Source organism: Sus scrofa, chromosome 9 (assembly GCF_054392235.1).
Source record: "Sus scrofa isolate SSC_HxYL_T2T_F1_AM1 chromosome 9, Sscrofa_HxYL_maternal_Yorkshire_Landrace_v2.0, whole genome shotgun sequence".
NCBI classification, from domain to species: domain Eukaryota; kingdom Metazoa; phylum Chordata; class Mammalia; order Artiodactyla; family Suidae; genus Sus; species Sus scrofa.
In genome coordinates this window covers 946,924-974,893 of record NC_139391.1, presented here as the reverse complement: position 1 = coordinate 974,893, position 27,970 = coordinate 946,924, and the positions used below count along the sequence as shown (strand labels likewise).

Sequence of the window (27,970 nt, the reverse complement as noted above, 5' to 3'; positions counted from 1 at the left end):
CAGATGTGGTTTGGATCCCACATTGCTGTGGCTCTGGCGTAGGCCTGTGGCTACAGCTCCGATTAGACCCCTAGCCTGGGAACCTCCATATGCTGAGGGAGCGGCCCCAGAAAAGGCAAAAAGACCAAAAAAAGAGAAAAGAAAAGAAAATTACAGACCAATCTCACTGATAAACATACATGCAAAAAACTTTAACAAAATATTATAAAACCAAATTCGACTATACATTAAAATAATCATATACCATAATTAAGTGGGATTTAGTCCAGAAACTCAAGGTGGTTCAATATCTTCAAATCAATCTTGTGATACACCACATTAACTAAAGGACAAAAATCATACAATCATTTCAATAGAGGCAAAAAAAAAAATCTTTTCCATTTATGATTAAAAACTCTCCAGAAAGTGCGTACAGCGGGAACACTCCTCGACCTAATAAAGGCCATAATGACAAACCCACAGCCAACATCATCCTCAATGGGGAAAGGCTGAAAGCATATCCTCTAAGAGTAGGAACAAGACAAGGATGCCCACTCTTGTCACTTTTATTTAAATAGCATTAGAAGTCCTAGATACAGCAATCAGACAAGAAAAAGAAAGAAAAGGAATCCAAACTGGAAAGGAAGAAGCAAAGCTCTCACTGTTGACAGATGATATGACATTATATACGGAAAATCCTGAAGATGCCACCAAAGAACTGTTGAAGTAATTAATTCAGTAAAGTTGCAGGATATGGAATTAGTATAGATACCTACTCCATTTCTATCTACCAACCACTAACTATCAGAACGAGAAATTAAGAAAACAATCCTATATACAAATGCATCCAACAGAATAAAATACCTAGGAATAAATCTAATCAAGGAAGTAAAAGACCTGTGCTCAGAAAACTGAAAGGCAATGATAAAAGAAGCTGAAGACCATGCAAACGGAGGGAAAGATATACCATCCTCATGGATTGGAAGAATTAATACTGTTAAGACCATCATACTACCCAAGGCAATTTAGAGATTTGGTGTAATCCCTATCCAAATACCAACGGCATTTTTCACAGACTAGAACAAATGCTTTGAAAAGTTGTACAGAAATATAAAACACCCTGAATAGCCAAAACAATCTCCAGAAAGAACAGCTGGAAGTATCACACTCCTCAATTTCAAAGTATACACAAAATGACAGTCATCAAACCAGTATGATATTGGCACAAAAACAGACGTACAGCTCAATGGAACAGAATAGAGAGTCCAGAAATGAATTCACACTTACAGGATCAATGAACGCATGAAAAGGAGGCAAGAATATACAACAGCTTCTTCCATAAGTGCTGCTGGGTAAACTGGACAGCTACATGAAAGATGATCAAAATGGACTACTTTCTCACACCCTGCACAATTTACATAATCTAAAAACGAATTGAAGACTTAATTGGAAGATCTGAAACCAAAACCCCCAGAGGAAAACAGAGAGAGTATACTCTTTGACACATGTTTCAGCAGTGTTGTTTGGATATGTCTTCTCATGCAGGGGAAGCAAAAACAAAAATAAACAAATGGGACTACAACAAATGAACAAGTTAGGAAGGAAACTACCAATAAAATGAAAATGCCACCTACCAAATGGGAAAATATACCTGCAAATATAAATCTGAGAATAGTTAATGTTCAAAATATACAAAAAATTCATATAACTCAATAGCAAAAAAAATCAAACAACCCAATTTAAAAATGGGCAGAGGGCCTGAACAGACGTTTTTCCAAAGATGACATAGATGGCCAAGAGGCACTCAAAAAGATGCTCAACATCACTAACCGTCAGGGACGTGCAAATCAAAGCTACAATGAGACACCGCCTCCCGTCTGTCAGAATGGCTGTCACCAAAAGACAACGAAGTGTAGGTGCTGGTGCGGATGCAGAAGAAAGAGAACCCTCGTGCACTGCTGGTGGGAATGCAAGCTGGTGCAGCCACTATAGCAAATGGTATAAAGGGTCTTCAGAAAGTTAAAACTAAAACTGCTCTACTATCCAGGAATCCCATTTCTGAGTATTTTTCTGGGAAAAAAAGTGCAAATTTGAAGAGATGTCAGCACTGCTACGTTCCCTGCAACATTATTTACAGTATCCAAGATACGGAAGCAGCCTGAGTGCCCACTGGTAGATGAATGGATAAAGAAGACGTGATTTACGTATACAATGGAATATTACTTAGCCATAAAAAATGAAATCCTGCCATTTGCAACAACATGGATGGTTCTTGAAGGCATTATGTCAAGTGAAATAAGCCAGAGAAAGAAAAATCTGTATGACATTACTTGTATGTGGAATCTAAAAAGCCAAAAAAACAATATAAAACAAAATGGATACAGGTTCATGGAGCAAGAGGACAAACAGGTGGTTGCCAGGGGTTTGGGGAATGAAATATGTGAAGGGGATTGAGAGGTACCAGCCTCCAGTTTTAAATAGGTGAACCATAGGGGTGCGGCGTAAGACATTCAGTCAATAATATTTTAATAACTCTGTCTGACTTACCGTGGTGATCACTCCAGACCGTACGCAAACGCCGAGTAGTACGTAGGACACCTGAAGCTAACGTGACACTGCGTATCCACTATATTCAATAACATCAACATGAAAATTCTAAATCACAAAGGCATCATGTTTGATTTTTATAAACATACACAGACAAAATTTTTCATGCTCAGCAAACCAGGAATACACAGTCGTCCCTGGGTTTCTGCAGTAGATTGGTTCCAGGACACAAATCCTACCACCTGAGCCCCACACTCATCAGATACCAAAATCCGTGGACACTTAAGTCCCTTATATACATCGGCTTAGTATCTGAATATAACCTACACACAACTTTCCACATATTCTACTTATTTTTTTTTCCTTTTTAGGACCACACCCATGGCATAAGGAAGTTCCCAGGCTAAGGGTTTAATCGGAGCTGCAGCTGCCAGCCTCCACCACAGCCACAGCAACTCGGGATCCGAGCCACGTCTGCAACCTACACCACAGCTCACGGCAACACTGGATCCTTAACCCACTGAGCGAGGCCAGGGATGGAACCTGCATCCTCATGGATACTAGTCGGGTTCTTAACCTGCTGGGCCGCAACAGAAACCCCCTCCCATAAACTTTAAATCATCTCTAGGTTACTTATAACCCCTAGGACAACATAAGTGCTATGTAAATAGTTGCTACTGTGCGGCAAATTCAAGTTCTGCTTTTTAGAACTTTGCGGAATTTTTTTTTTCTAGAATATTTTAGATCGGTGATTAGTTGACTCTTCAGATGTAGAACTCATAGATACAGAAGGCCGTACATGCTTTCTAAATATCCAATGTAACATTTGCAAAAGCTAATAATGTGTTCCTTCACAGCGAAAACTCCACAAAGTTGAAAACCTATAAGTCCCAAAATCACTAGCATAATGAAGAAACCCAGATGGAAACCAAAGGGCAGACACATGAACAAACAAGCACACGAGCATCAGACACATTTCAACTACCTGTTAAATTCCAGAGACACTCCCAAATAATTCATGGATTAAAGAAGACAAAAAGTAAAAATCACAGGCTATTGAGAAATGACTAACAACTGGCACCAAAGAAATGGCCACAGAAACAGTCCAAGGAAAACACGCAGCCTTAAGGGCACTTACTAGAAAACGGGAAGATGAGAATAAAGTAGCATTTAACTCCAGTTTAAAAACACACCAAGAGAAAGTGAAGGAAGGAATGCCCAAAATAAAAGCAGAAATTAATGACAAAGCAAATCAAGCAGCACTAGGCTTGAGCCGACGCTCGCAAAGCCCAACGCATTTTCTCAACCACCAAAACGCGATCAGGAGAAATGATTTGGTAAAACCACGACGACTGAGTGTGACATGCCAGGGACTGTGCTAAGGAGCTGACGTGCGTTCCCGTTGAGCCTCACGCCCGCCTGGTAAGAAGGGCGTCCTCCTTGCCCTCCCTGCCCTGTTTCTCTCGCTTAGCTCTTCCCCGCGAACACTAACCTGCCTCATGTCTGCGCCAACGTAACAAGTTCGCGTTTTGTTTAGTGCTGTATTCCCGATACCTCGGCTGGTGTCTAACACAAGCAGACCCTCTGAATTGTTTGGATAAAGGGGTGACGTGATCTCTGTATCACAGAGGAGAAGCTGATTGCCCCGGTTAATCAGAAAGCATGGGGCTGAGCTGGAACCCCGCGTGAGCCAGGCAACGTCGGGGACCACACTGCTCGCGTTACAGTACATGCCTTCTTAGTAACTATTAGGAATTAAAGGGACATAGAACCACCGACCTGAGAATTAGAAGTGACTATAATATGCATCTTTATACCAAGAAAAAACTCTAGAAAAACATAAATTATCAAAATGATGCAAAAAGATGGGAAAAACTTGAACAACCTAATATAAACTGAAAGTATAATGGAAACTTTATCCTCCAAAGGGTATCAAGACCAAAACATTTTAAGAGGAAATTTAATCACGCAAGTAATGAATCGGTAATTTCTCTTACTTAAATGGTTCATGAGCATGTACAAAGTGAAAATATTTTATTTTAAAAACGAGGAAGCATAGCCCTGACATCGAAAGAACAAGGGCAGCACAAAAGAAATCAAGCTGCCCCCAAAGTTTCTGGAAAAACTGGTAACAAACTGAATACAGCAGTATCTCAAACCACGGGGGAGTCAACCCAGCAGCACAAGGATGGGTCAACATCTTTTTCTTTTCTGCTTTTTAGGGCCGCACCCGCAGCACACGGAGGTTCCCAGGCTAGGGGTCCAGTCGGAGCTACAGCCGCCGGCCGACACCCCGGCCACAGCCACGAGGGATCCGAGCCGCCTCTGCGACCTGCACCACAGCTCACGGCAACACCGGATCCTTCACCCACTGAGCAAGGCCAGGGATCGAACCCGCCACCTCATGGCTCCCAGTCGGATTGTTTCCGCTGCACCAGAGTGAGAACCCCTGGCTCAGCACTTTTAACGCCCAGTAATGTAATTATTTCATTACTAAATGTAAAGAGAAAAAATATTTGACCATCTCAGGAGGCGCAGATTCGAGCAGACACTTCTCCCGAGGGGATCTAGGCATGACTGACACGCACAGGAAAAGACGCTCGCGCCACGGGCCACGCGGCCACGCGGACTAAGGATCGCGTGGAGATCCACCCCGCCCCCACCGGGGTGGTTACAACAACGAGACACAACATCGAGTGTCAGCAAGGATGCCAAGAAGCGGGAGCCTCCCGTGTCGCTGGCGGGCAGGTAACTGCGTGGCCCCTCGGCGAAACTGTCTGGCTGCTTCAAAACTATTAACACAACAGCAGTTTTACTTCCAGGGAGCCAGCCGAGGAAAGCGCAGCCGATGTCCAGAGCACCACGTGCACGGCCACGGCCACGGCGGCAGAAGGCAGAACAGCCCGAGCGGGCAGCGCGCCGCAGGCAGGCTCGGCGGCCGAGGACGGGTACGGCCACGCGACGGCCAGACGGCCAGCTGCTCGACAGCCAAAGGGACAGACCGCAGGCTGCGCCTCAGCAGGGACGGACCTCACACGCAACACGCTCGGCGAAGGAGCCGGTGAAGGAGCCTGCGTGTGCACATGCAGTCCCACAGACACGGAACGCCCAGAAACAGCACGTCCCCCGGGCTGGGGCGGGAATGGGACTGGGCGCAAAGGGGCGCGAGGCAGCTCGGGGGTAGAATTTTTCTCAAACGGGATTGTGGTGATGACGGCTGCACGACTCTGTGAGCGTATGAAAAACCACGGAGTGGGACGCTTTTTACGGCACTTAAATTGTACTTCAGGAACGTGGCTAAACATCACGTTTAGAAAAGTGGGAAACGGTTCACAAATGCATTTAGTCGGTACTCTGAAAAACCAGTTGATGGCAATGAAATTGGATTACAAATTGGAAAGAAGCATAACACTCTCACGATTTTAGCTTGAATTAGCAAAACAAGAATTAAATTTGGGCGTGTGATTACCTAAGAGATATAAGCAGCCTTAAGACGAGCCCAGAAAACCACTGACAACTATCACCTTTGAAGACTCAGAACGACGGAGAATCTGCCAAAACAACTAAAATTATTTGACCTACGAAAAGAAAAGGTGGCTTGATCAGGGCATTAAGTCATAATGCGAAATCCAGCGGCTCGGGTTTTAACCCACCGTCGTCATCCCCCTTTTCCTGCCACTTTAACCGCCAACGTACCCATGTAGATTGGCGTTCCACACGTGGTCTGCAGCATGGCCTCGCTCCTTCCCTGCTTCCTCACCGCCAAGCCAAAATCTGTCACCTGCAAGAAGAAACCCACACAGCGTCACCTGTCTCCCAGGCCCAGAATTCCCGTCTTCTGCACGTAGCACCCTCACCACACGCGGTCGCATCTGGTTCAGGGCCTCCGAGGACGGAAGGGCTCTCCCTGTGTCACTGATTCGGACGGTGCTCCCCCATCGACCCCGCCCTCCTCGTGCCGCAGAAACTTGGTAAAGAGAAGCCTGGTTTCTCAAATCTTGTTCTTTCCGACTAATGCAAATTCACAAGTTCAACACAGGAAGCTGTATCTTGCAAGAAGGCATTTACTTTGGTTTCAAACAAAGACGTTCTTTCGTTGTAAGATACATTCCGGCTTTGGTAAGTTGACCGTCTGCGTTTCTGATGCTCCTGCTATGTCCCAGTTTCAAGCGCTGTCATTGATGCAAACCGTTATTCTCGTCAGCACTCATGGAAGCGCCCCCTTTTACAAGTCTTTGTAAACAATTCTAAGAAATGCTATCTTTATCATTATTTCCTTTGTGTTTCTAGAGTTTCCTAATTAAAACAATGACTATACTATTAGAAACTGTGAGAAGCAACTTAACGGGAGAAAAACCCTCACAATGTAACTGCAAACACACGGGAGGCAACTGCGGTTTTTTTGTTCAGTTCTAAATCTTGGTCACTAAACATGTGGTTATTAAATTGTCAGTATATGCTCTTAGTCTCGCCTCCCGAGTTGAAACCACCTGGGGCCGAAAGCAGAAAAACAGGTGCATTTACTGATCACACAACCAAAGACAGGCCCTTGGGCCGCAGACACCGAATGCAAAGTTTCCAGTGCCCTTCGCAGCAAGAGAAGGTTCCAGTCCACCTGTGACACCGCGGTGCCTCCACGGAGATGAGCAGACCTCCGGGAGCCCCCAGTGGTCCTGCTCGGAGCGTGGAGACACTTTTCTCTCCGCACAGAGGATCCATGCAGATGTCAAACTACAAAAGCTCTGGAGGGCACGTTTCCGTCCGGCAGCAGACACTAGGTGGGCACGTGCTACGCTGCGGGCACCACGCCAGGTAACAGCCGCCAATAAGTCAGACAGAATTCCTGCCCTCGGAGAGTCTAGAGTGGAGGTATTTAAGAACATTTACTTGAGGAAAAGAGCCATGCGGATAAACCTGTGTATGTGCTAACTGGCACAGAGTGAGTTATTCGCGGAAAACATTTTACTCCTAAATTAGCACATTCGTGCATTTTGAAAGCAGCCACTATTAAAGTGCTAAGCAATAAATAATGTGTCCTATCATTTATTCGACATTAAGGAACACTTAATTTGAATAAAACCTTCGAGAATAAATACTTGGCATATTAATTGTGCTTAGGACATAAATATTAATACCCAGGAAGTGTTTCAATGAGAAATACAGATTTTAGCATTAATTTAGCAACAAAGGCACAGCCGAGGTACATTTTTCTCTAAATTCCTAACACATTTACATCAAATTACCAGGCATCACTTTGAAATTAATTAGAATTCGGAGCATCTGTTTGTTTCCTATTAACTAATGACTTAGAGCTATCCAAATGCATATGTATTTTTAAAAATTCAGTAGCACCACTTCACCTGTAAAATTATTGTCAGCTCTAAACTCTTTTGTGAAATTTTAATTTTTTTTTTGAGCACAGCCACTTCTTCTTGGCTATTTAAAGGCTCCCAAAGTGTGTCTGAAAGGAGGATGTGCTTTGCGGCTTTGCGGCTTTGCTCCCGCACCGCTTGCGGGCGGGTCTCCACCCGCCCGAGGTCTCACCTTTATGTTCACGTTCATCTCGTTGTTAGCGTCAACAAAGCTGCTCTTCACCATGACGTTCTCTAGCTTGAGGTCCCGGTGCACAATATCTACCGAGAAAACAAACAACGGACCAAGTGAGGTGCCCGCACGGTCCGTCGCAGGGGACACGGAGAGAGTGAAGAAATGCCTCTGGCCGGCCGACGCCACCGCTGACAAGTGTGCGGCCGGTCTTGTTCCACCCCTTCGGTTCCAGTTCCTTCTCTCCGTTCGGCCAGCCTTCAGGAGCCCCGCTCCCGGCCTCTCCCACCTCTCCCCACCCCCGCTGCTCCAAGGGGCTGCTCCCCGCAGGCCTGGCCGGGCGGGTGAGGGGGGACCAGAAGCATTTCCAGGAGGAAGAAGGGTCCAGGAGGATTCCTGCTTTACGTCCCTGCACATGCAATTGCCACGCCAAACACCTGACACACTCAGTGTGGCTACCACCTCATCAGCACCGCCTCCCTGCTCCTTACACACTAACGTCAAAAACAAAGACCCTGAGACACAAAGGCTCCCACCGAACGGGTCAGGGTTCGAGCGGGATTTTTATGTACATGCAGATATGTTCGTGTGTCAAATATCTCCTTTGAAAATAACGGATTCAGTTCGTATCCGCAGCAGTCATCTCCCTAAACTTAAGAAGTTATAGGCATGATTCCTGAAAAAGCGAAGCTGAATGAGCCTTGGACTGGCAATGACACCGAACCGTTTACAGTTTCCCCGGCACAGTTCCAGCCTCTGTTTTTGGAATTCTTATTGTTTCTGCTGCTCTGCTTCTCTCTCCTTACATAAATGCCACACTCTTTTATTTTGCCAATACACTGCTATTTTTTTTCTTCCCTCCGGCACGGTGAGCCCGTTCCACATACACGTACACGCTCTTTTTTCTCACATGACCAGGCTCCATCACAAGAGACCAGCCGGAGTTCCCAGTGCTGCACACAGGGTCTCCACACACTTTCAACCAGCGTGTCTTTATCTGTCCTGGTCTCCGGCAGGGCCAGTCGGCTGCCTCCGCTGTTCTTTTTCATTGTTTTCTCTACTCGTCTCGTCCATTTCAAAATAATTATATAATTATATCGAGTTCTGTGGAAAATCCTGCTACGATTTTGCTTGGAATTCTACTGAATTTATAGTTTAATGTGGGAGAAAGGACATTAGCATGATAGTAAGGTTTCGGGTTCCTGGCCTTGCAAAAACCGTTGCCCTTTGTCTGGAAAGTCCTCCCTTTTTTGTCTGAGTTTGCATTCCTTGGTCTGAGTCGTGCTTTCTCTGTGAATTCTCCCCCGACTTTCCAAATCCCGTTCAGGAGGCATTGGAAGCGCCCGTGCTGCTGGCATTCAACACAGCTCTCTCCCAGAAGAGAGCTCAGCACAGGCTGCTCTGACATTTGTGTTCTGTGCTCCGTCTCCCACCAACCTCCTTGAGGGCAGGGACCTTGCCTTTAATCTCTGTAGCCCTAGGACCAGGAAATAGCTGCTGAACGAACCCCTGGGCTCCGGCACCGGCTCTGCCACCTCTATAACCGCGTCACTTCTGGAACAAAGTTTTTCCTCCTCTGTAAACTGGGAAGTGTCTGAAGTCACATGTAAGGCAAACTAACATTACAGGGAAAAGGAGGAGCGTGAGGAAAAACAGCCACAGTAGCACCAAAAGCAGCAAAGCGATTAGAATAATAAGAATAATACTTAAATGTGGATTTTAAAGCAGTAAAATGATTCTCTAAGATGCTATAGTGATGGAAACGTGTCCTCATGCATTTGTCAAGGCCCACAGCGTGTACCGACACCAAGCCCGAACCCTGACTGAGGACTCTGAGTGACAACGTGGGCCCGTCACATAACAACCGTCCCACTGCAGCGTGGGTGCGGATAACGGGGCGGCAGTGGTGTCCGGGCGGCAGAAGGCACGTGACAGTCTTGGTACCTTCTGCTCAGTGTTCCTACCAACTTAAACCTGCACTGATAATTACACCTAAAAGATGTAAATGCCTGGAAGGTACAGATTTTTAGTGTTAATATATGTGTTTTCAGAAATTTCATTTTCATTATTGATTTTTCTACTTCTGATTTAATACCAGTAGCGTCTTTGCAAACGGGTGACCCCACAGGTTCCTAACTCCGTCTCCGTCTGTGGACAGTGACGGTGCGGCTGAGCTGTTTCGGATTAAACACACGCCTATGACGTTAAAAGGAAACATGCCTTAACTTTCGACAAACTCCCCCTGCCAGTGGGCATCACGTCTGCGACCGGAGGCCCGACTGCAGGCCGCCCGACGCCGCTCTTACCCTTGCTGTGAAGATAGGCTGTGGCCGCCGCCAGACTCTGGATGATCCACCGCGTCTCGTTCTCCGAGAAGTGGCCTTTCCTGGCCAGCACGTCTTTGAGTTCTCCATCCTCACACAGCTCCATCACAAGGTACATTTTCTGACACCGCGTGTTCGAGAGAGAGCGAGCGAGAGAGCACAGGTGACTCAGCTGGAGTCTCTCCAGGGCTGGACGGGGCGCGCACGGCGGAACCGGGACTGTGCCGTTAACGGTCCAGCCATTCACTCAGAACCACGGGCTGTCGCTCGCGTACCAGACACGACACGCCACCGACGGCCAGAGGAACGAGCAGCCGTGCGGCTCGGCATTTACCCCGGGGAGCTCAGGTGCGTTTACAGTGACGGCATCGCGTGCTCCGCCAACAGACGCAGACAGCCCCGAACCCCGGCGTCACGAAGGGCACGCAGGGGAGGCCACACTGCGGGGTCCCGACACCCGAGGAGGGACCTACAGGGAGAGGTCGTGGCAGGAACAGGCCTGGCCCAGGGCGTTTGCGGGCTCCAACGCCTGCAACAGCAGGGCAGTTACAGACCAGCAAATATCTCCGTGCCAGCAGCCCCGAGGGCTTGGAAAGTCAGAGGAGCGGGCACGGGGAGGGCTGCAGCCAGATGGACACGCTGGCTCCTGGGTGCAAAGAGTCGCAGACCCTGGGGGAGCTGGAGTTCCGCCCACACGCAGCAAGGAGCCACTGAAGATTTTTTTAAGCTGGGTCTGGAGTAGGACGGAACGTGCTGCGAGGAGCAAGCCTGCGCTTCCAAATGAACTGACAGTCACGGGGAGGGCTCTGCAAACGTTTTCTGTAAGGCCGGGCCCAGAGGGTAAACACTTTCGGCTGTTCAGGCCAAACGGTCTCTTTTGCCCCCACTCAACTCCACTGATACAGCATAAAAGCTTCTAAAACAATTCAACAAAACTTTATGTATGGCCCTTCAAATTCAGTTTCATCTCATTTTCACCTCTCATGAAACAGTACACTTTTACATTTTTTCTAACCATTTCAAAAGGTACAAAATTTAGCTTACAGGCCATTAAAAACCCAGGCCCCATGACAGACTGGCTCACATGCTGCTGAGTGCTGACTTCTGTTTACTAAGGGCTAATTTGAGGCACTGAATGGAGACAAGACGGGGGGCGGGGGATGTGACAACTGCCCAGGAGGAGGCGAGGGGGACTTGGTGACGCACTGGGTGTGAGCAGTAAAAGGCCCCGGATGAGAGGCCCCTCCGTATTTGCTGGTTCCGTGGACGCTTCGCTGTGCCAATAGCCAAGCCATCTACGGAGTCCAAAAGAGGCACAGCCAACTAAAATGCACGTCTCTTTCATACCTGCTGCTGTTCAAACATACACGACCCTCCCTGTCTCCACTCTGTCCTGTGTCACTACCTTTTCAGTGCTGTTTTTAAGATTCTGGCATCTCAACCGACAAGGGCTTCATCTCTAAAATGTACAAACAACTTGTACAACTCAACAGCAAAAAAGCCAACAACCCAATTGAAAAATGGGCAAAAGACCTGAATAGACATTTCTCCAAAGAAGACATACAGATGGCCAACAGGTACATGAAAAAATGCTCAACATCCCTGATTATTAGAGAAATGCAAATCAAAACCACCACGAGATACCACCTCTCGCCAGTCAGAATGGCCGTCATTAATAAGTCCACAAATAACAAGTGCTGGAGGGGGTGTGGAGAAAAGGGAGCCCTCCCACACTGTTGGTGGGAATGTAAGCTGGTACAACCACTATGGAGAACAGTCTGGAGATACCTTAGAAATCTATACATAGAACTACCTTATGACCCAGCAATCCCACTCTTGGGCGTATATCTGGACAAAACGTTCCTTAAAAAAGACACATGCACCCGCATGTTCACCGCAGCATTGTTCACAGTAGCCGAGACATGGAATCAACCCAAATGTCCATCGACAGAGGATTGGATTAGGAAGAAGTGGTATATCTACTCAGCCATAGAAAACAACAAAATGATGCCATTTGCAGCAACATGGATGGAACTAGAGACTCTCATACTGAGTGAAGTAAGTTGGAAGGAGAAAGACAAACACCATATGATATCACTTATATCTGGAATCTAGTATACAGCACAAATGAACCTTTCCACAAAAAATAAAATCATGGACTTGGAAAACAGACTTGCGGTTGCCAAGGGGCGGGGAGGGGGAGGGAGTGGGATGGACTGGGAGTTTGGGGTTCACAGATGCAGACTGTTGCCTTTGGAATGGGTCGGCAATGAGATCCTGCTGTGTAGCCCTGGGAACTCTGTCTAGTCACATAGGACGGAGCATGATGGGGGATAATGTGAGAAAAAGAAAGTATACATGTCTGTGTGACTGGGTTATCTCGCTGTGCAGCAGAAAATTGACAGAACACTGCAAACCAGCTACAATGAAAAAAAAAAGATTCTGCCATCTACTCCTGTTCTATAACCACTACTCGTGCAACTTCTGTGTTCAATAGGCAAAGCACCGAAACAGGAGAAGGCTAACGCACTTCTTCCTAGAGTCGAAATTCTGATTCACTAACGCTCAGGGTGCTTTAGAATTTCAAAAGTAACCACAGAATTCGGCAAAGTCTAACACATAAATAAGCTTTTGAACTCGGCCATGTTTTTTCCGCAGGGATCATAAAATGAAGTGGTAAGTGAACTGCCTGGAAGGCAACACTGCATTAGCAGTGCTTACAGTATAAATTGATATCAGTTTAAAATAATGTACATTGATAAAAATTACACCAATAAAAGCTCTTTAGAAGTCCTTCTGTAATTATTAAGAATAGCTGTGAGTCCCTGGAGAACAGGTGGACTCACAAGAAACCCGAACGCAGTCAACCTGGACGACCAGTGTTACAACCCTGGCCCCTGACTCGGGGCAACTCCTTTCATCCTTAAGACGGCGGAAGTGGAAGGTCTGGCACCTGCGCACGGGGAAGGCAGGGGTTCGGATGCGAATCGGGGGCAAACAACAGGTAGCAAGACAGTCACAGACAATGGTACCTTTGCCTTCAAATTATTCCAGATTTGGGCTCCCACCTGTGCCCAAGATGAAGGAACAGACCAGACGTACCCTCCCTCCAGAAACAACGGAAGAAATGGACGAAATACATAAAATAACCACTTTCAGACACTAGACATCCGGCAGGGACCCCTGAGAGAGGGGACAGCTTTGAGGCAGGTCCCTTGATGAGCCCTGCTCACAGGCTGGGGAGGCTCCAGCCCACAGAGAAAGGACAGGGCATCCAGCAAGAGCCCGCAGGCTCTGGGAGCGAGGAGACGGCACGGGGAGTCCGGGAAGGCTGAGAGGGCTCATGAGAACCAAGGAGAGCAAGCTGTGCGCAGAGACAGTGCCACGGACTTGCAGCGGGACCCTCTCTGTTCTCCAGTCTGCACACGCGTATGAGGAAACCGCCCAAAGCTGAGATGAGAACTATGCAAAAAATCAGAAGGGGCCATCACTGGGGCTCACACAGGGCCAGGAAGAGTTTGTGTTCCCATGAGCCAGAGTGGAAAATGTCATAATTCACAGGGCATTGGTAAATACTCAAAAAGGTCCCAACCTCATTAGCAGGAATATATTAGCCTTAGACCAGAGGCTGCTCTGATGTCACCTAATAAAGCTTAAAGCAAGCTTCAAAAGTATCCAACTATTCCTAAGTAACTTAAGCTGTCATAAAGTAACTTGAGTTATCATAAAGCTCAAGAGTAATTGTAAAAACATAAAAAATCACCAGCCTCCAATCAAACACTAACAGGCAGGAAAGAAGCAGGAAAATATAACCCATAACAAAGGGGAGAAAAGCCATCAACTAAAACTGACCTAGAAGTGGCACGGATGACAGCGGTAACAGAAACAAACGCCCATCAAAAGTTAGTATCACCACCTCGAAGGAAAAGGAGGAGCTGGGGGCACAGGAAGCAGGAGCGAGGAGGCGAGCAGATGCTCCAACCCGACGTCCACGGGAGGAGGAGAGCTCCTGCGCCGCCACAGGAGAAGGACCGCTGCATCTGCGGGCGTCACCACGGAACCTACGCCGCGTTCAACTCGGAGAGGAGGAAGACTGGGAGACAGAGGAGCACCCCAGCACGCTCTGGGCAACGTGGAGCGAACTCACGTGAACCTCGAGGCCTCAGAGCGGGAGAAAGCAGAAAAACACCTGAGGAAAAGAATGGCCAAAAAGTTCCCCAGTCTGAGGAAAGCCATAAGCTCACAGATCCGAAAGGCTCCATGAACCCCAGCGCAAGAAGCGGGAGGACAGCTTCACGACATCATCAAACCGGTTCAAGGTGACGAAAGAGCAAAGCCATTCCAAGACGATATGGGGGTAAAGAAGTCAGCACTAATTCTCAGACGAAACGCAGAGAGGCGCTTTCGGCACCAGCCACAGACAGCTCCCGCGAAAGACAACCGCTCTTCCACGGCTATCGAGCACCGCTAAGGAATCCAGCGCAGCACATAACCCACAACCCAACCTGCCCACTGCGCCGCGAGACCCGCAAAGGAAAGAGGAACCACAGCTGACAGCGGGGGAGGCCTACGCTTCACACTGATTCTCCCGTTTGGTTCCTCGGCAACCAAACCAGGTTGCTGCCATCATCAAACCCACCTTGCAGATGGGGAACTGAGGGACAGAGAGGTGGAGTCACTTGACCACGGCCTCACAGCTAATAAGCGGTGAAGACGGATTAAATGCACAGGCACCATGACCACAGAGTCCACACGCCTGACCATGGTATCAGACTGCCTCTAGGCAGAGAAACTCAAGCTCTAAACAACTTGGAGGCAGACTGGCAAACCACGCAGGCTTCAGAACAACTCTAAGTGGAAATTCCAAGCACCGAAAGGCCAGAAAGGTCACATCTGGGAAGATGAAACGTATCAGTAAGACACAGTGACAAACCACCTTCCACACGGCAGCGAATACGCCCACGCCCATTCCACTGTGAAGCTAACCTTGCCAAATTATGACCATATTCCAAAGACTCAAAGGGAGAATCAAGGACCAAAGCAAAAGGAAAGCCGCTTCTAGGGAAGCTCTATCACTTCTGGGTTACTGTGGGCCTCCAAGGTCCCTTCAAGGAGACAGAACTCAAACCCTCTGGCCAAGACAAGAGGTCCTGGGCCCTTACCACTGTCCCAACCGTCTCATGGTAATCCCCCTCCCCCCCGGAGCAACGCGGCCTACTCCCTCTCACCCTACTAGGAAAGGCCTGCGGCCCCTCCTCACCCCGGCCTACAGAGGCCGTATGTGCCCCCAACCAACCGGCGTGTGTATCGGGCCCCTCTCTCCCCAGCCAGTCAGCAGGTCAGCAGGAGCTTCCTGAGCCCTCGCCTCCCCCTGGGCTGTAAGAACAGACGCCACCACACGCCCAGGGGTGGCTGACCCTGACTATCGGGAAGTCATCCCGCTGTGCCAGCAGCTTCTCCTACCTCAGTAAACCTTCCTTCTCTTCACCTGGCATGCTGGAAAATTCTTTTTCCAACCCACATGCACAGACCGCAACAGCTACATCTGAAGGTGTTTCAACCTGCAACACTTGTTTGCAACACGCCACAGGAATACCACTAACGACAACAACCTAATCATCAGACGCCTAAGTATGCAATCGAGAAAAGCCCCCAGCATGCTCTCAACAGTCTCCAGAGACAGGCCTGGGAGCCGCTGTGCCCCACAGGGGTCACTTCCCAAGGGAGTCGCGTCCGTTTTGTAATAACCACAATTTTCAAAACACAGCACCTGTAAAAGCTTTACCTTAGGCGTCTCAAACACTTGTTCGAGTTGTATAATGTGTTCGTGTTTCACACTTTTTAGGATACTCACTTCCCGTTCAAGTAACTTCACAGCAGAGCTTCCAGCCTGAAATAATGAGGAAACAGATTTCACATATGAACGTCATTACTGCATACCTCTCTAAAAGTTGGTTATTTCGTATTTTTCCCTGTATTTTCTTAAGAAGTTTCTTTTTCAAAAGACAGCATGTAACTTACTTGCATGGTAAGATTAAAGCATGCCCCCTCTTTCCTTTGTCCAACTTTAAGTGATAGGTAATTTGGCCTCAAACCACATCTGTTTCTTGGTCTCTGTCTCCTCACAAAACTACCGCAATTTTTACCATGCTTTTTGGTATTTCCTTCAAAATCATCTTGATCCTTTGATGTTAGAATAATAAAAACAAAATCTACTTTCCAGGGAAACCAATTAGACAATGGACATAAAGCATCTGTCTCATTATGTCAGCTATTATAAACAGAAAATGTTTCTCTTTTCTTTTATTGTGGTTCTGATTATATTTATACACATATCAAAAGCAACGGCGGGCAGTGCGAGTCTACCCCTGAGCCCTGCAGGCTACGCTTCCTGGCCCCCCGCCCCCACCTCAAAAGGAAAAGAACCTGCAGCTTGGGCCCCCGACCCCGACCCCGACCCCGATCCCCGACGGGGATGGAGACTCTGGCTTCGGACCAGCTCAACTTCGGCTTAGCCCCCCGGTGTCCTCCTCAACCACGGCTGACCGGCCCTCTTTCGGGGGTAAGTGGCTGCCTGTCTGCAGGTCCTCCGAGAAACTCCACAGGGCTTTGCCCACCCCTCAGCACCGCGGCCAGCACCCTCATCACCCTGCCGACACCCACATCAGCACCACTCTTCTCGGATCAACGCTGTCCCGACCCGGCGGAGGGCTCGGTGCTCCCGAAGGGCTGGAAGGGGACTGACGGCAGCCCTACCGGATGAAAGGCGCAGCATCCCCGTTCAACCTGTGCCTGGGGCCGCGCTGCTCCCACCACCACCTCGGTGATGAGAAACTGCCCACCTAGCCTGCCCCACCCACGAAGAACAAAACTCACATCTTAAGGGCGGCCCAGAGGCTGAAAAGAAGTAGAGCCGGCGGGGAGCGGATTCCTATCTAGACTGAGAGGGAAGGTGTCCCCATCTCTGAGAACCACGTCACTCCTCTCCCCGCCTCTCCTCGCAATGGTGTCAGCGGCACCGGGCGCAGGACTGTAAGGGCTTGGCCCCATCCGTACGCGGACTGTGTGGTTTTATTACCTTAGTGTCCCCCAAACTCTCAGCATCAATACGTATGTGCAAGACTGTGAATTCCTAAAGTTGCGAGCATACATCCTGACGACGTGACCCTGAGACCCAGCCCCTAACCCTCTCTGACACCAGAGCAGCAAAGGAAATAACATGCCACGGTCTAGAATTCTAAAGGTTTCTAGAAGGCTCTGGATCGCCCTTTATTGAGATTTAATGTTACTTTATTAAACTTTGGGGGAAACAGTATGAAATTTCCTGTAGTTTGTTTTAAAGAATACCTAAGACCTACGATTTCATTTTGTAAATTAACATTTATCACCACAAACCCAAGGGAAAAAACACCGCGTTCTCTTTTGTTTTTCCTCAAGCACAGAAATTGTTCTCAAGTTGACGGTAAGACCAGGTATAAACCTGGAGGACCGACCCCTCCCCTAGAGAGCCGCCCAGTCGCTCCCGGCCCAGAGAGGACGGGTGGATCCCGCTATGCCCTCGAGCAGGTGCAGGGGGAACCGCGGTTCAAACCGCAGGAGCAGGAAGGTCGGAGGCGCGGAGCGTGCGCTCGAGCTGAGCTGCCGGTGGGGAAACGGATGGGAGGGAGGCGTGAGAGGATTGAAGGGCAGCGGACCCCACCAGCAGAGGGTCCCCGGGCCGAGTTCCGCCAAGACGGCCCCAGCCACAGCCCTACGTCCGCACGCACGTACAATCGACGCCCGCCGCTAACTGTACCCACGCCTGGTTATCCGGGTTATGGCAGCGAATCCTCTCATTCGCTTTTTGCAGATGGCACTTGTCTACGGAGTTTCAGATGGTTCTGGAAGCCTAGAGAAACACCCGGACTCTCCAGGGGAGCGGCTCCGGCCTGGCCCGCGGGCCAGCTGAGCCAGCGTGAACCACTGCACTGCCCAGCCCTCGGCGCACTGGCACTGCCCCTGCTGAGAAGCTGCTAAGAAGCCTTACCTTCTCCTTGTTCACTTTTTTGATTGCCCACCTCGTCTCTGTTTCCTTGTTTATGGCTTCGATGACCATTCCGAAGCTCCCCTGTCCCAATATTCTTCCGAAGGTGTAGACTTCCTGGATAAGAAAGAAGGGTTCCTCCATCGTTCTCTGTCTTTCATCCGTATCAGAAACGAACGCCGAACGCGGCCAGGGATCCCCCAAGGGAAGGAAGAGGGATTCTGCTCCCGGGTAAAATCAAAGAGAAGACACCACATATTTGCTTCAATATTAATAAGCACGTCTTAATTAGACCAAAGTACGTTTTGATGAATTTCCCTATACGTCCCTTGGACGAAAACCGTAAAAATCCTAATGAGGAAATGTGGACAACCTCGAAAGTATAAACACGAACCTCTTAGAAGCGACAATATTAATGAAATGTCTTCAGAAGAAAAAGGAGGAAAGCGCTCTTGCCACAGACATACGAACATACATGTGCACGTGTGTGTCAAATACCCTCATCCAAAAACATCACCCCAAACTCAGAGCTACATGAGCGAAGCAACACGTGCTAATTCCTGCACAACGGCGCTCTTGCTTCCCGAGTCAGGCTTCCTCTTTACTAGTCTATTCAAAACCACTTCTGTTATTTTATCTCCTTTTGTTTTAGGAAAAGGAATATATGGCCAAAATTTTCATATAAACTAGTGCTGAGGGGAAAACAAAGGCCGGCCACCGCAAGACTCCCCAGACGAAGGAAGGTCCCTCTGCTGCTACAGGGACCCCGTCACTGGACAGGACAGCGCCCGAGCCGCACTGCGCAGCACAGCCAGACAGGCACTAGCTCCTTCACACCTGCGTGACCGTGCCCGTGCCCATGGTTGAGGGGGTCCGTTATTCAGAGGGTTTCTGGGCCCACGATGCCCTGGGAGCAGGGCAGGAGAGCACCTGAGCTAAGGCCCGGGGCGGGGGGGGGGGGCTCACCAGCCTGAGCCTGCCTCAGAGGGGCCACCCTCCCTCCAGAGACAGCTGCCTCTTCCCCGTCCAGCAGGAGAAGGAGGGCGAGTCTTCACATTTCCCACTGCTCACATTCCTTCCTTTCTTTTGCAAAAGGGGATCCAGTGCCCAACTAACTCCTTCCCTCCGCCCTGAAGGGCTTCTCAGCCTACCTCTGCACCCCGGCAACTGCCCCCTTATTCTGACCTCCCGCAACAGGCGCGTCCTGGGCCCCCAACGCTGTGGTTCTCGCTCTCTTGGGCACAAACATTTGGGCTTATTTTTTCCTTCCAAGAAGGTCTAGAAACACTTGTGAAGCTATTTCTTTTGTATCCTTCAAAACACCTGCCTGAAACCTTGCAAGCAAAATATTCATGCTTAGTGCATGGGAAGAAGAGGGAGGGGAAGGGAGGGGAGGGGAAGGAGGGAGAAGGGAAAGAAAGAAAGGGAAGGGGGGGAGAGAAGAAGAGCAAAGCAAAGGAAGTGTTCAGCTTTAACATGTTAGATCTTCCTCAGAAATTGCCTTGGGATTTATACCTTGGGGGCTACAAAGACGAATGAATTCTCACCATTTGTCATCTACTCAAGAAACAAGATTATTACTTAAGTCATAAAGTCTTAAGCTAAAAAAAAAAAAGGACACCAGGGCCACAGAGCAGAACTGAAGTCCCCGGGAGAACAGGGGACAGGGGACCATCAGGACAGAGGCGGCTGCTGGGCAGGGATGTAGGAGCACAAAGGCCAAAGACCACGAGAAGTTTTTTCTGTAATCCGATCAAGGCAAGGCAGGCATTTCAAAGGCAGAGCAGTATAAATGTGGCGTGAATGAGGGAACCCATAAATGGACTGAAGCCAGCCAGCCAGCCAGCCAGCCAGCCAGGAACCTTTGGGACACCTGCCCATTTGAGAGAGGGGCAGACGGGGTGGGCGGAGCTGAAGCTTGGGGGCGGAGCTCCAGAGGGGCGGCCCTGAATGCTGGAAAGCCACTCCTAGACTCCTGCCCGCACATCGGGCCCAGGAGACTGTGCCCCAGGGCACAGCCTTGCATTCCCTCTAGTGACCTGGGCGTTGTCCTCTTCCCACTGACACCCAATAGAGAGACTCAGAGTCAGGAAACCAAGACGATTAAAAGAAAACAAAACAATTTACATTATATGTACCTGCAACTCCCAACTGTATATGACATAACTTGAGTTAAATCTCAACTTAAATTTTTCATTCCCAAAGAACAAAATTTCCTAACCATTTCCCCAATCTTCCATGTCCTTTAAAAATTAACCTCTCATTTTCTCTCTAAACATGGAGAACTACAACTTGGACACAGCATCTTAATATTGTTTATAGGATTGGGGGGGGTACTGAGGGGCCACGCCTGCAGCACGTGGGAGACTCTGGACCGGGGATTAAACCCACGGCCCAGGGATTAGACCCAGGCTGCTGCAGTGACAACGCCAGATCCTCAACTCGCTGTGCCACAAGAGAATTTCTGTTCACAGGACTGTTCACAGGAGGAACGGGCAGAGAGCCTAATTCGTTTTTTATAAAGTCATTTTTTTCTTCGACTGGCTGCTCTGCTATCATTACACAGAGGTGGAAATAAGGAGAAAAAAATTCTCAGGAAGTGCTTCTGATCGCTTTGAGTAAACTGCCACATAGTTCTTAAACCAATATTTTCAAAGTTACTTAATGTTAATTTTCTTCTCGTAGTTGTTCTGGAAACAACTGGAAAAGAAAAAATGGAGGGGACCTAAGGGAAATTCTGGACTCACTACCAGTCACCAAAGGGGTGAGCGGCCAGGTCTCGTCCTGGGTAGGTGCAGACAAACGTCCTTGGCAACAGGCAGGACCCGGAGACCAAAAGGTACTCGCGGCATCGACGGAAAATGCCTCCGCCCGGTTCCCCGGTCATTAACGTCCACTTGCACCTCTACGCGGGGAAGCAGCTTCGTTTTCCTTAGAAAAGACTTTGACGTCCTTGACAATGACCCTTCCTTTCGTCTTTCCTTTTCTTACAGACTCAGTCTGAAATCATTTTTGCCGTTAGCATTGACTTAGAAGAAACCCGAGGGAGTTCCCGCTGTGGCTCAGCAGCAACAAACCCAACCAGCATCCACGAGGACACGGGTTCCACCTCTGGCCTCGCTCGTTGCGTTAAGGATCTGGTGTTGCCGTGAGCTGGGGTGCAGGTCAAAGACGCGGCTTGGATCCGCACTGCCGCGGCTGTGGTGCAGGCCGGCAGCCACAGCTCCGACCCGACCCCGGGCCTGGGAACCTCCCTGTGCCGCGGGTGCGGCCCTGAGAAGGCAGAAGACGCAGCCGACGACGAAGAAACCTGCAAGTGTCTAGTAGCTTCGGCGTGTTTTCCAAATACCTCAACAGCAGCTCCGTTGTCTGTTCGTATGTGAGGAACTCGTCCTTCTGGAACGTTGCCCCGACCCCACTGTGGCTGAGAGGGTTTTCTCTCCACCTCTGAAGTTCTTGAGGGCTTGGACCCAAAAGAAATTTTAAAATTAACTTTAGGATATAATACACTCATTGGTCAAAGCAGGAATCCCAGTTCAGAGAATCTGGCAAATCTTTGAGGTGTTAAGACATTGTGTTGTGAACAGGACAGTTTCTGTCTTTTGCAAATTAATTCATTGACTGATTAGGCTAAACAAGACCTTCAGAAGTTATTCGGTCTGATCTCCCGAGCCCAGGCAGGCCTGCGTGACAATCCACACCGCAGCTCTATCAGAACTCAGAATCTTGAAAATCACAAAAGAAGGCAACGTCACAGCTTTTTCGGTCACCCCTGCTTCGAGACACCACGATCATCTCAAGTAGGTTATACACAACAAACGACTGGCCAGACAGTCACGAAACATGCCTAGGATGAAAGTAACACAGAAACAAGTCCCTCGGGGGACCTACGCAGCAGCGGTAGCTGTACCATAAGCGATACAAGAAGTGATAGTTCAGTGTGAAAATGAGTAAAGGCAAAATTTGAGGGCTGAGACCCTAACTTTTCTTCAACTTGCTGCTCTGTCTCCAAAGCTGTGCTCGCTCCGGGATCATCTCTGCACGGCGAGCCTCCCAAGCCAGCCCAGCTCAGCAGGGATGACGGACTCGGTCTGTCACCGGCACAAGGCAGCTTTGTGAGCCGAGTCTGATGCTGCATCTAGACAACCGGGAACTGTCTTAGATAAGAACCACCATATATTTAAGAGCAACCATAAAGCTCATTCTGCATCAGTTGAAGAAAATGCCTCCAAATCCAGATTTAATTCCATTGGAAAACCATTTCTATATAAACCATTTAAAAAAAGAAGAAGAAGCTGGAACAACATTCTGAATTATTCATGACCCTTGGAAATGATTCACTTGGACAGTGGTTGGAAATATCCTTATGTAAGAAAGGAAGGCTACTTTAACAGCTAAGGTGGCAATGAGTGAGCTGACAAGGACCACGGGCCGCGGGGGAGTCTAGGGCGGGACGAGGGGGGACACGGGCTGGTACTGGGCCAGGCGCGTCCATACTGACCGAGGCGTTTGCCGAAGCAGCGTCTTTGCTGGCGCGTCTTTCTTGTCTCCCCTCCGGCGAAGCGGTCAGCTCCGCACTCCCGATGCTGGATGTCTGGGACATTTCCACCACGGACACGGCCGGCAGCTTTGCTCTGCAGGAGCAGACACAGAGCACGTTTCTCCGGGAAGGAGAGGAGCAGCTGGGGCACTCGCGGGATTTTCGGCCGCAGCTGCCCTCGGCCATCGCTTCCCTCTGCATCAAGGGCAACTTGGAAGAAGACGACTCTCCTGCCGAGGGGAAGGACCAAACCAGAGAGGCTGCGGGCAGCGGGCGGTCAAGACGCGACGTCCGGGCGGGGAGGCCGGTCCCCCGGGCACCAGGCCCTCAGGCACACGTGAGAGCTGCAGGCGGAAAAGAAGTCGCCATTCAGAAGGTTGCTTCTCACCCTATCCCCTCCTAGAAACCAGCGGAAAACCAGCCACTAGCTCCAAAATCATCCTGCCTATACATGAAAAGTTAACAGTTAAAACAAAACTGCAACATTCTTCTGAAAACCAACACATTCTCACCTTCCAAAATTGAATTCTTCAACTGCAGGCATTTCATTTACTTAACAATCCAAAGAATCCCCCTCTGTTCAGAACCCCACAACTGCTGGAAAGCAGGAGCGAAGGAAATTTGGTGGGTTGGAATCTCTTTTTTTAATGAAGTAGAAGAGAATAGATGGGAGTGTTTTGCATAGACCCTTGCTAAGCTCTATGAAACTAAAAAAATCATGTACATATGAGTGTATAGTGTGTGTGTGTGTGTGTGTGTGTGTGTGCTCTTTCTTGGTCATAGTGGAAACTGTATTTCTTAGTGTGGGTTGTGTTTTAATTTTTTTATAAAGGCTTAAAAATACTGGTATAAGACATGCATGACCGTGGTTTCAAAAGTGAAGCCTTAGTTATTTATTATTAGAGCAAACCCCTTCTACACACGTCATGAAGGAGTAGGTAATCTGACTTTTATAAAACCACCTAACCCCACAAGTTCAAAGGCAGGGCTGGAAGTAGCCTCACTTTCACTCTCAAGGAGAAAAACGGGAGCCAGTGGGTGCTTTTCCCCCCGAGGGCAGCGTGGGTGCACCCACCTCGCTAGACCCGCCGGCGGGCCTCGCGGGGGCCCCGGCGCTGTGCGTGGGCACCGTGCCGAGATGCGAGCTGAGGAAGGAGGGAAGTGTTTCGTGCCCACAGAAGAGGCCACTCTGAGGAACCCCCAGAGGGACTAGGAGCACCTTACTCGCTTTTCTGCTCTCCTACTTCAGATCCTATTACCAGCGTATTTTGTAGTCAAGACTCTCAGGTCTGGAGACGTGGAATATATCTTTGTCCTCTGCGCTGGAATAAACTTGACCAGAACAGAAACCTGACATCTGTATGTCACTGAAGAGTATGTGATTACATTTAGGATGGGTAAGCAATGGGGCCCTACTGCACAGCGCAGTGTCTCTTGGGCTAGACCGTGACGGAGGGTGGTGTGAGAAAAAGAAGGCGTGCGTAGGACCGGTGGCGATGCTGTACAGCAGAAACTGGCACAACACTGTAAATCAACGAATAGGAGAAAATAAACTGGAGTTTCCTCTGTGGCTCAGTGGGAACGAACCCAACTAGCATCCATGAGGACATGGGTTGGATCCCTGGCGCCACTCAGTGGGCTAAGGATCTGGTGTGGCTGTGGTGTAGGCCGGCAGCTGCAGCCCTGATTGGACCCCTAGCCTGGGCACTTCCATATGCAGCAGGTGCAGCCCTAAAAAGAAAAAATAAACAAACAAACAAACAAAATTTTTTAAAAGAAACATCTTCCTAGTTTTCGTGGTCTTAAGACTGGTTTTCCAATCAGAAAGAAGTGTGGACTTTTATCAAATTCTTATCTATTGTGGTTATCAAGTTTATTCGGACTGGCTCTTTTGACATGCTGTATTGTATTAAAAGCTTTCCTGAACGTAAGCATCCCTGCATTTATAGTATGAACCACATATGATCATGACGGATGATTCTTGCACAGGCTGAAAACTCGACATGATTGTACATTGACTTTCCACAGTTTCAGTCATGAGTTAAACTGGTCTATAATTTTCCTTTTCATCATCTTTGTCAGGTTCTGATACAAGATTCTGGCAGTTCTATAAAATAAATGGTGTATTTCTCCACCTCGTAATGCTTTGTAACAACCTGCAGAGCGTGGGAATCTACAGGAAAACTTTCCAGGCGTGTAGGATAGACACCGCAAGAAGCGGCTTTTCCAACACTAATTCTCCCCTTCTTCCTTACCAACAGAACCCTGATTTCGTCTGGGGCGGCAACGTGCTAATTAAAATCCTCCACTTCCCGGCATCCCCTGCAGCTTGGGCTTAGCCATGTGCCTCATGACCACGAGCCGCAGAAAACGCCAGCCAAGCTGGGCTTCCAAGAGAGCTGACGTGGCTAAACCTTTACTGAGAACAGCAAAGGAAGGGGTGCAAAGGTACTCGATGAGCAGTCAAATCACAAAGAGAGAAAAACAAGATGAAGAAACAAAATTTAGGCACTCCTGTTGTGGCTCAGCAGGTTACAAACCCGACGAGGATCCGTGAGGAAGCAGGTTTGATCCCCGGCCTCGCTCAGTGGGTGAAGAACCCGGTGCCGGCGTGAGCTGTGGTGTAGGTCGCAGAGGTAGCTCGGACCCCGCATGGCTGTGGCTGTGGTGTAGGCCGGCGGCTGCAGCTCTGACTCCATCCCTGGCCTGGGAACTCCCATAGGCCACAGGTGCAGCCCTAAAAAAAGAAAAAGAAAAAGAAAAAGAAAGTTTCTAAGGTACAAACTTGATGGTGAACAGAAATGAGAAAGAGGTGTAGGTCTTGCTGCATTTTGCCTTCCAGGCCCCAAACAAACCAAGCCCGACTCCCCTGATTCCACACCTTACATCCTCTCCCCGGCTCCAGACACACTGGGCGCCCTGCTGCTCCCTGCAGGGGAGCACCCGCTGCCTCGGCTGGGCCCCTCCACCTGCTCCGCTCGCTGGGATGCTCCTCCCGCAGCCTCCGCGTGTCCTGCCTTCACCCCCCCACCCCGTGCTGGCTCCGCCCACGTGCAGACCCCTCCTAAACAGCAGGCCTGTTCCCCTGTCCCCCTTCTGGGCTTGGTGTCTCGCTGCGGAGTGTGTCATTGCCCTCAGGAAGTTCTCTGCCAGAGGGTTCCCACCTGCAGGGAACAGACGATTCCCATACATGTAAACGGTCCCGGAGGAATGAAAACCATCCGATTGGTGTCAGTCAGTTAGAATAACCACAATCAGACCACGACAACATTCTCAAAAGGGGGCAGTTCCCACAGGCCAGTCTCATCTGAGACGAGATACACAAATTCCAGATGCTGCACTTGTGCCGACCTCAGTAACACAGCGCATATTCTAAGATCACTGGACAGAAAGAGCAGACACGTCCGCCCAGCCAGTGGGACCTCTTGCCAAAGCAGTGTGAACAGTTCTGCTGTGACTAAAACTGATGATGGAAGCCCTGGAAAAGGCACGTGAAGACAGGCAAAGGGAAGAGCGAGTGCAAACGCCACCAAGACACACACGCGCCCCAACAGACACCTGACTCGCATTTCAAGTGTATGTCATCAAGACAAAGAACACTCAGAAGGTACCCGCGTGTACTTCGCAAAATGATGTAACTTCAGGCCTGGGAAGAAAATGGCTTTGCATTTCAGCCTGTTAACCGTCAGTGACTCGGAGCAGTGGAGCAGACCTGCCTGCAAAGAACAGGCTTTCTCTTTGGGAAAAGCAGTGCTTTCTCTCTGGGGGTCTGGAAAAAGCCCCCTGTCAGGGGGGAAGGCACCGCTTTCTGCGGGAGGAACACAGGTTTTAGCTACTTTCGATGAGAAACAGAGAGACGTGTTCACAACGCACAGGTGCACTTGAAAGCGGCCGAGCTCCTCCACCACGAACAGCACTCCTCCAGGCAGGCTTATCACATCCTCCAGGTCTCCCCCCAGACGGGCACAAAATTCCAACACAATTTAAAAATATTAAATTTCCCATTCTTGAAATAGATTTTGTGTGGATCGAAAAAGTTCTCTGTATCTTAGCTCTGTTAAAAGTGTCCCCTTTAGTTTTACCCTCAGTTTCACAAGAAATCATGTTATCCCAGGGGCAGGGTCACTGACGCCCACGTGCAAGCATCTTCTTGTCCAGCTTCAGGCCCTCACAGACCCTGGCAGCTACACGCCCCACGCACAGGCGCTCCTATTAACTCGCCTGCCACTTGCCCAGCACGACATCTGCCAAAGCAATCGCTGGCTTTCTTACCCCAGCAATTCTAAAACAAAAGGCTGAAGAGCTGCATGCAAAATTTCCCGACAAGAATTGGATTTCAAATTTAATTTCTTTTTGGCTGGCTGCATTCTAATTATTTTAGCTTAAAAACCAAAACAGAGCAAACGTTTACTCACCTTTCTTTCTCATTTATGAACTGATCTAAAAGATTTGTGACTGAGATAAACCCACTGTCTAGCAGGCCCAATGATGCCATTCACTTCTAGGGCACAGAATGAATCAGGTTGCACAAGCCCAGCCCATCTTTGTGCAAACACGGAGACGAGCGGCTCTTCTTCTATGCAATCATGGAATTCTGTTCCAACAGGACTTTTGATATAAAAAAACACATCAGAAGACCAAAAAAGTAATGTCATAGCGTCTCGTTGTGTCTCCAAAGACTGCACAAGCACAGGTACTGAACACAGTGTGAACAAATAAAATAAGGTCAGACCCCGTCAGGGCTTAACTAACATGTGAGCTTTCCTTTGGCCAAAGGTTTTCGTTGTCCTCTTAGGAGGACAAGTCAGTGGAACAATGCTGATACGGAAACTCTCTGAGCTTTTATTTAAGCAGAAAAAAAAAAGTCTCTTAACGTATTGGCCCAAGAAGATACACTTAGAGTAATTTCCTCAAGAAAATGAGCACAAGAATATGCTTTTATGAGATAGAACTAGCTACAATTTTCTACTCCAAAAGCAATTTTTTAGTTTTCTTTGCTACGACTGTGTCTAC

The 27,970-nt window shown here is 48.8% G+C and overlaps 1 protein-coding gene across 37 annotated transcripts in view; it reads right to left on the bottom strand.

Annotated features, from left to right (window-relative positions):
- STK33 (serine/threonine kinase 33) overlaps positions 1-27,970 on the bottom strand; it is a 151,433-nt gene that overhangs the window by 46,716 nt on the left and 76,747 nt on the right. For 13 of the 37 annotated variants that reach the window (XR_014814454.1, XR_014814455.1, XM_084974879.1 and 10 more), the window contains 7 exons: positions 22,919-23,301; positions 21,767-21,880; positions 18,421-18,534; positions 16,180-16,284; positions 10,377-10,515; positions 8,071-8,159; positions 6,223-6,307 (listed from right to left, as the gene is read on the bottom strand). Coding sequence is in view for 32 of the 37 variants with exons in the window: in XM_084974879.1 (XP_084831005.1) it covers positions 6,223-6,307; positions 8,071-8,159; positions 10,377-10,515; positions 16,180-16,284; positions 18,421-18,534; positions 21,767-21,880; positions 22,919-23,158 (886 nt within the window). In the remaining 5 variants the exon portion in view is untranslated. Of the gene's footprint in view, positions 1-6,222; positions 6,308-8,070; positions 8,160-10,376; positions 10,516-15,800; positions 16,285-18,420; positions 18,639-21,766; positions 21,881-22,918; positions 23,302-27,970 lie in introns of those variants that run through there. The other 24 variants (XR_014814457.1, XR_014814458.1, XM_084974894.1 and 21 more) reach the window with 6 other exon arrangements.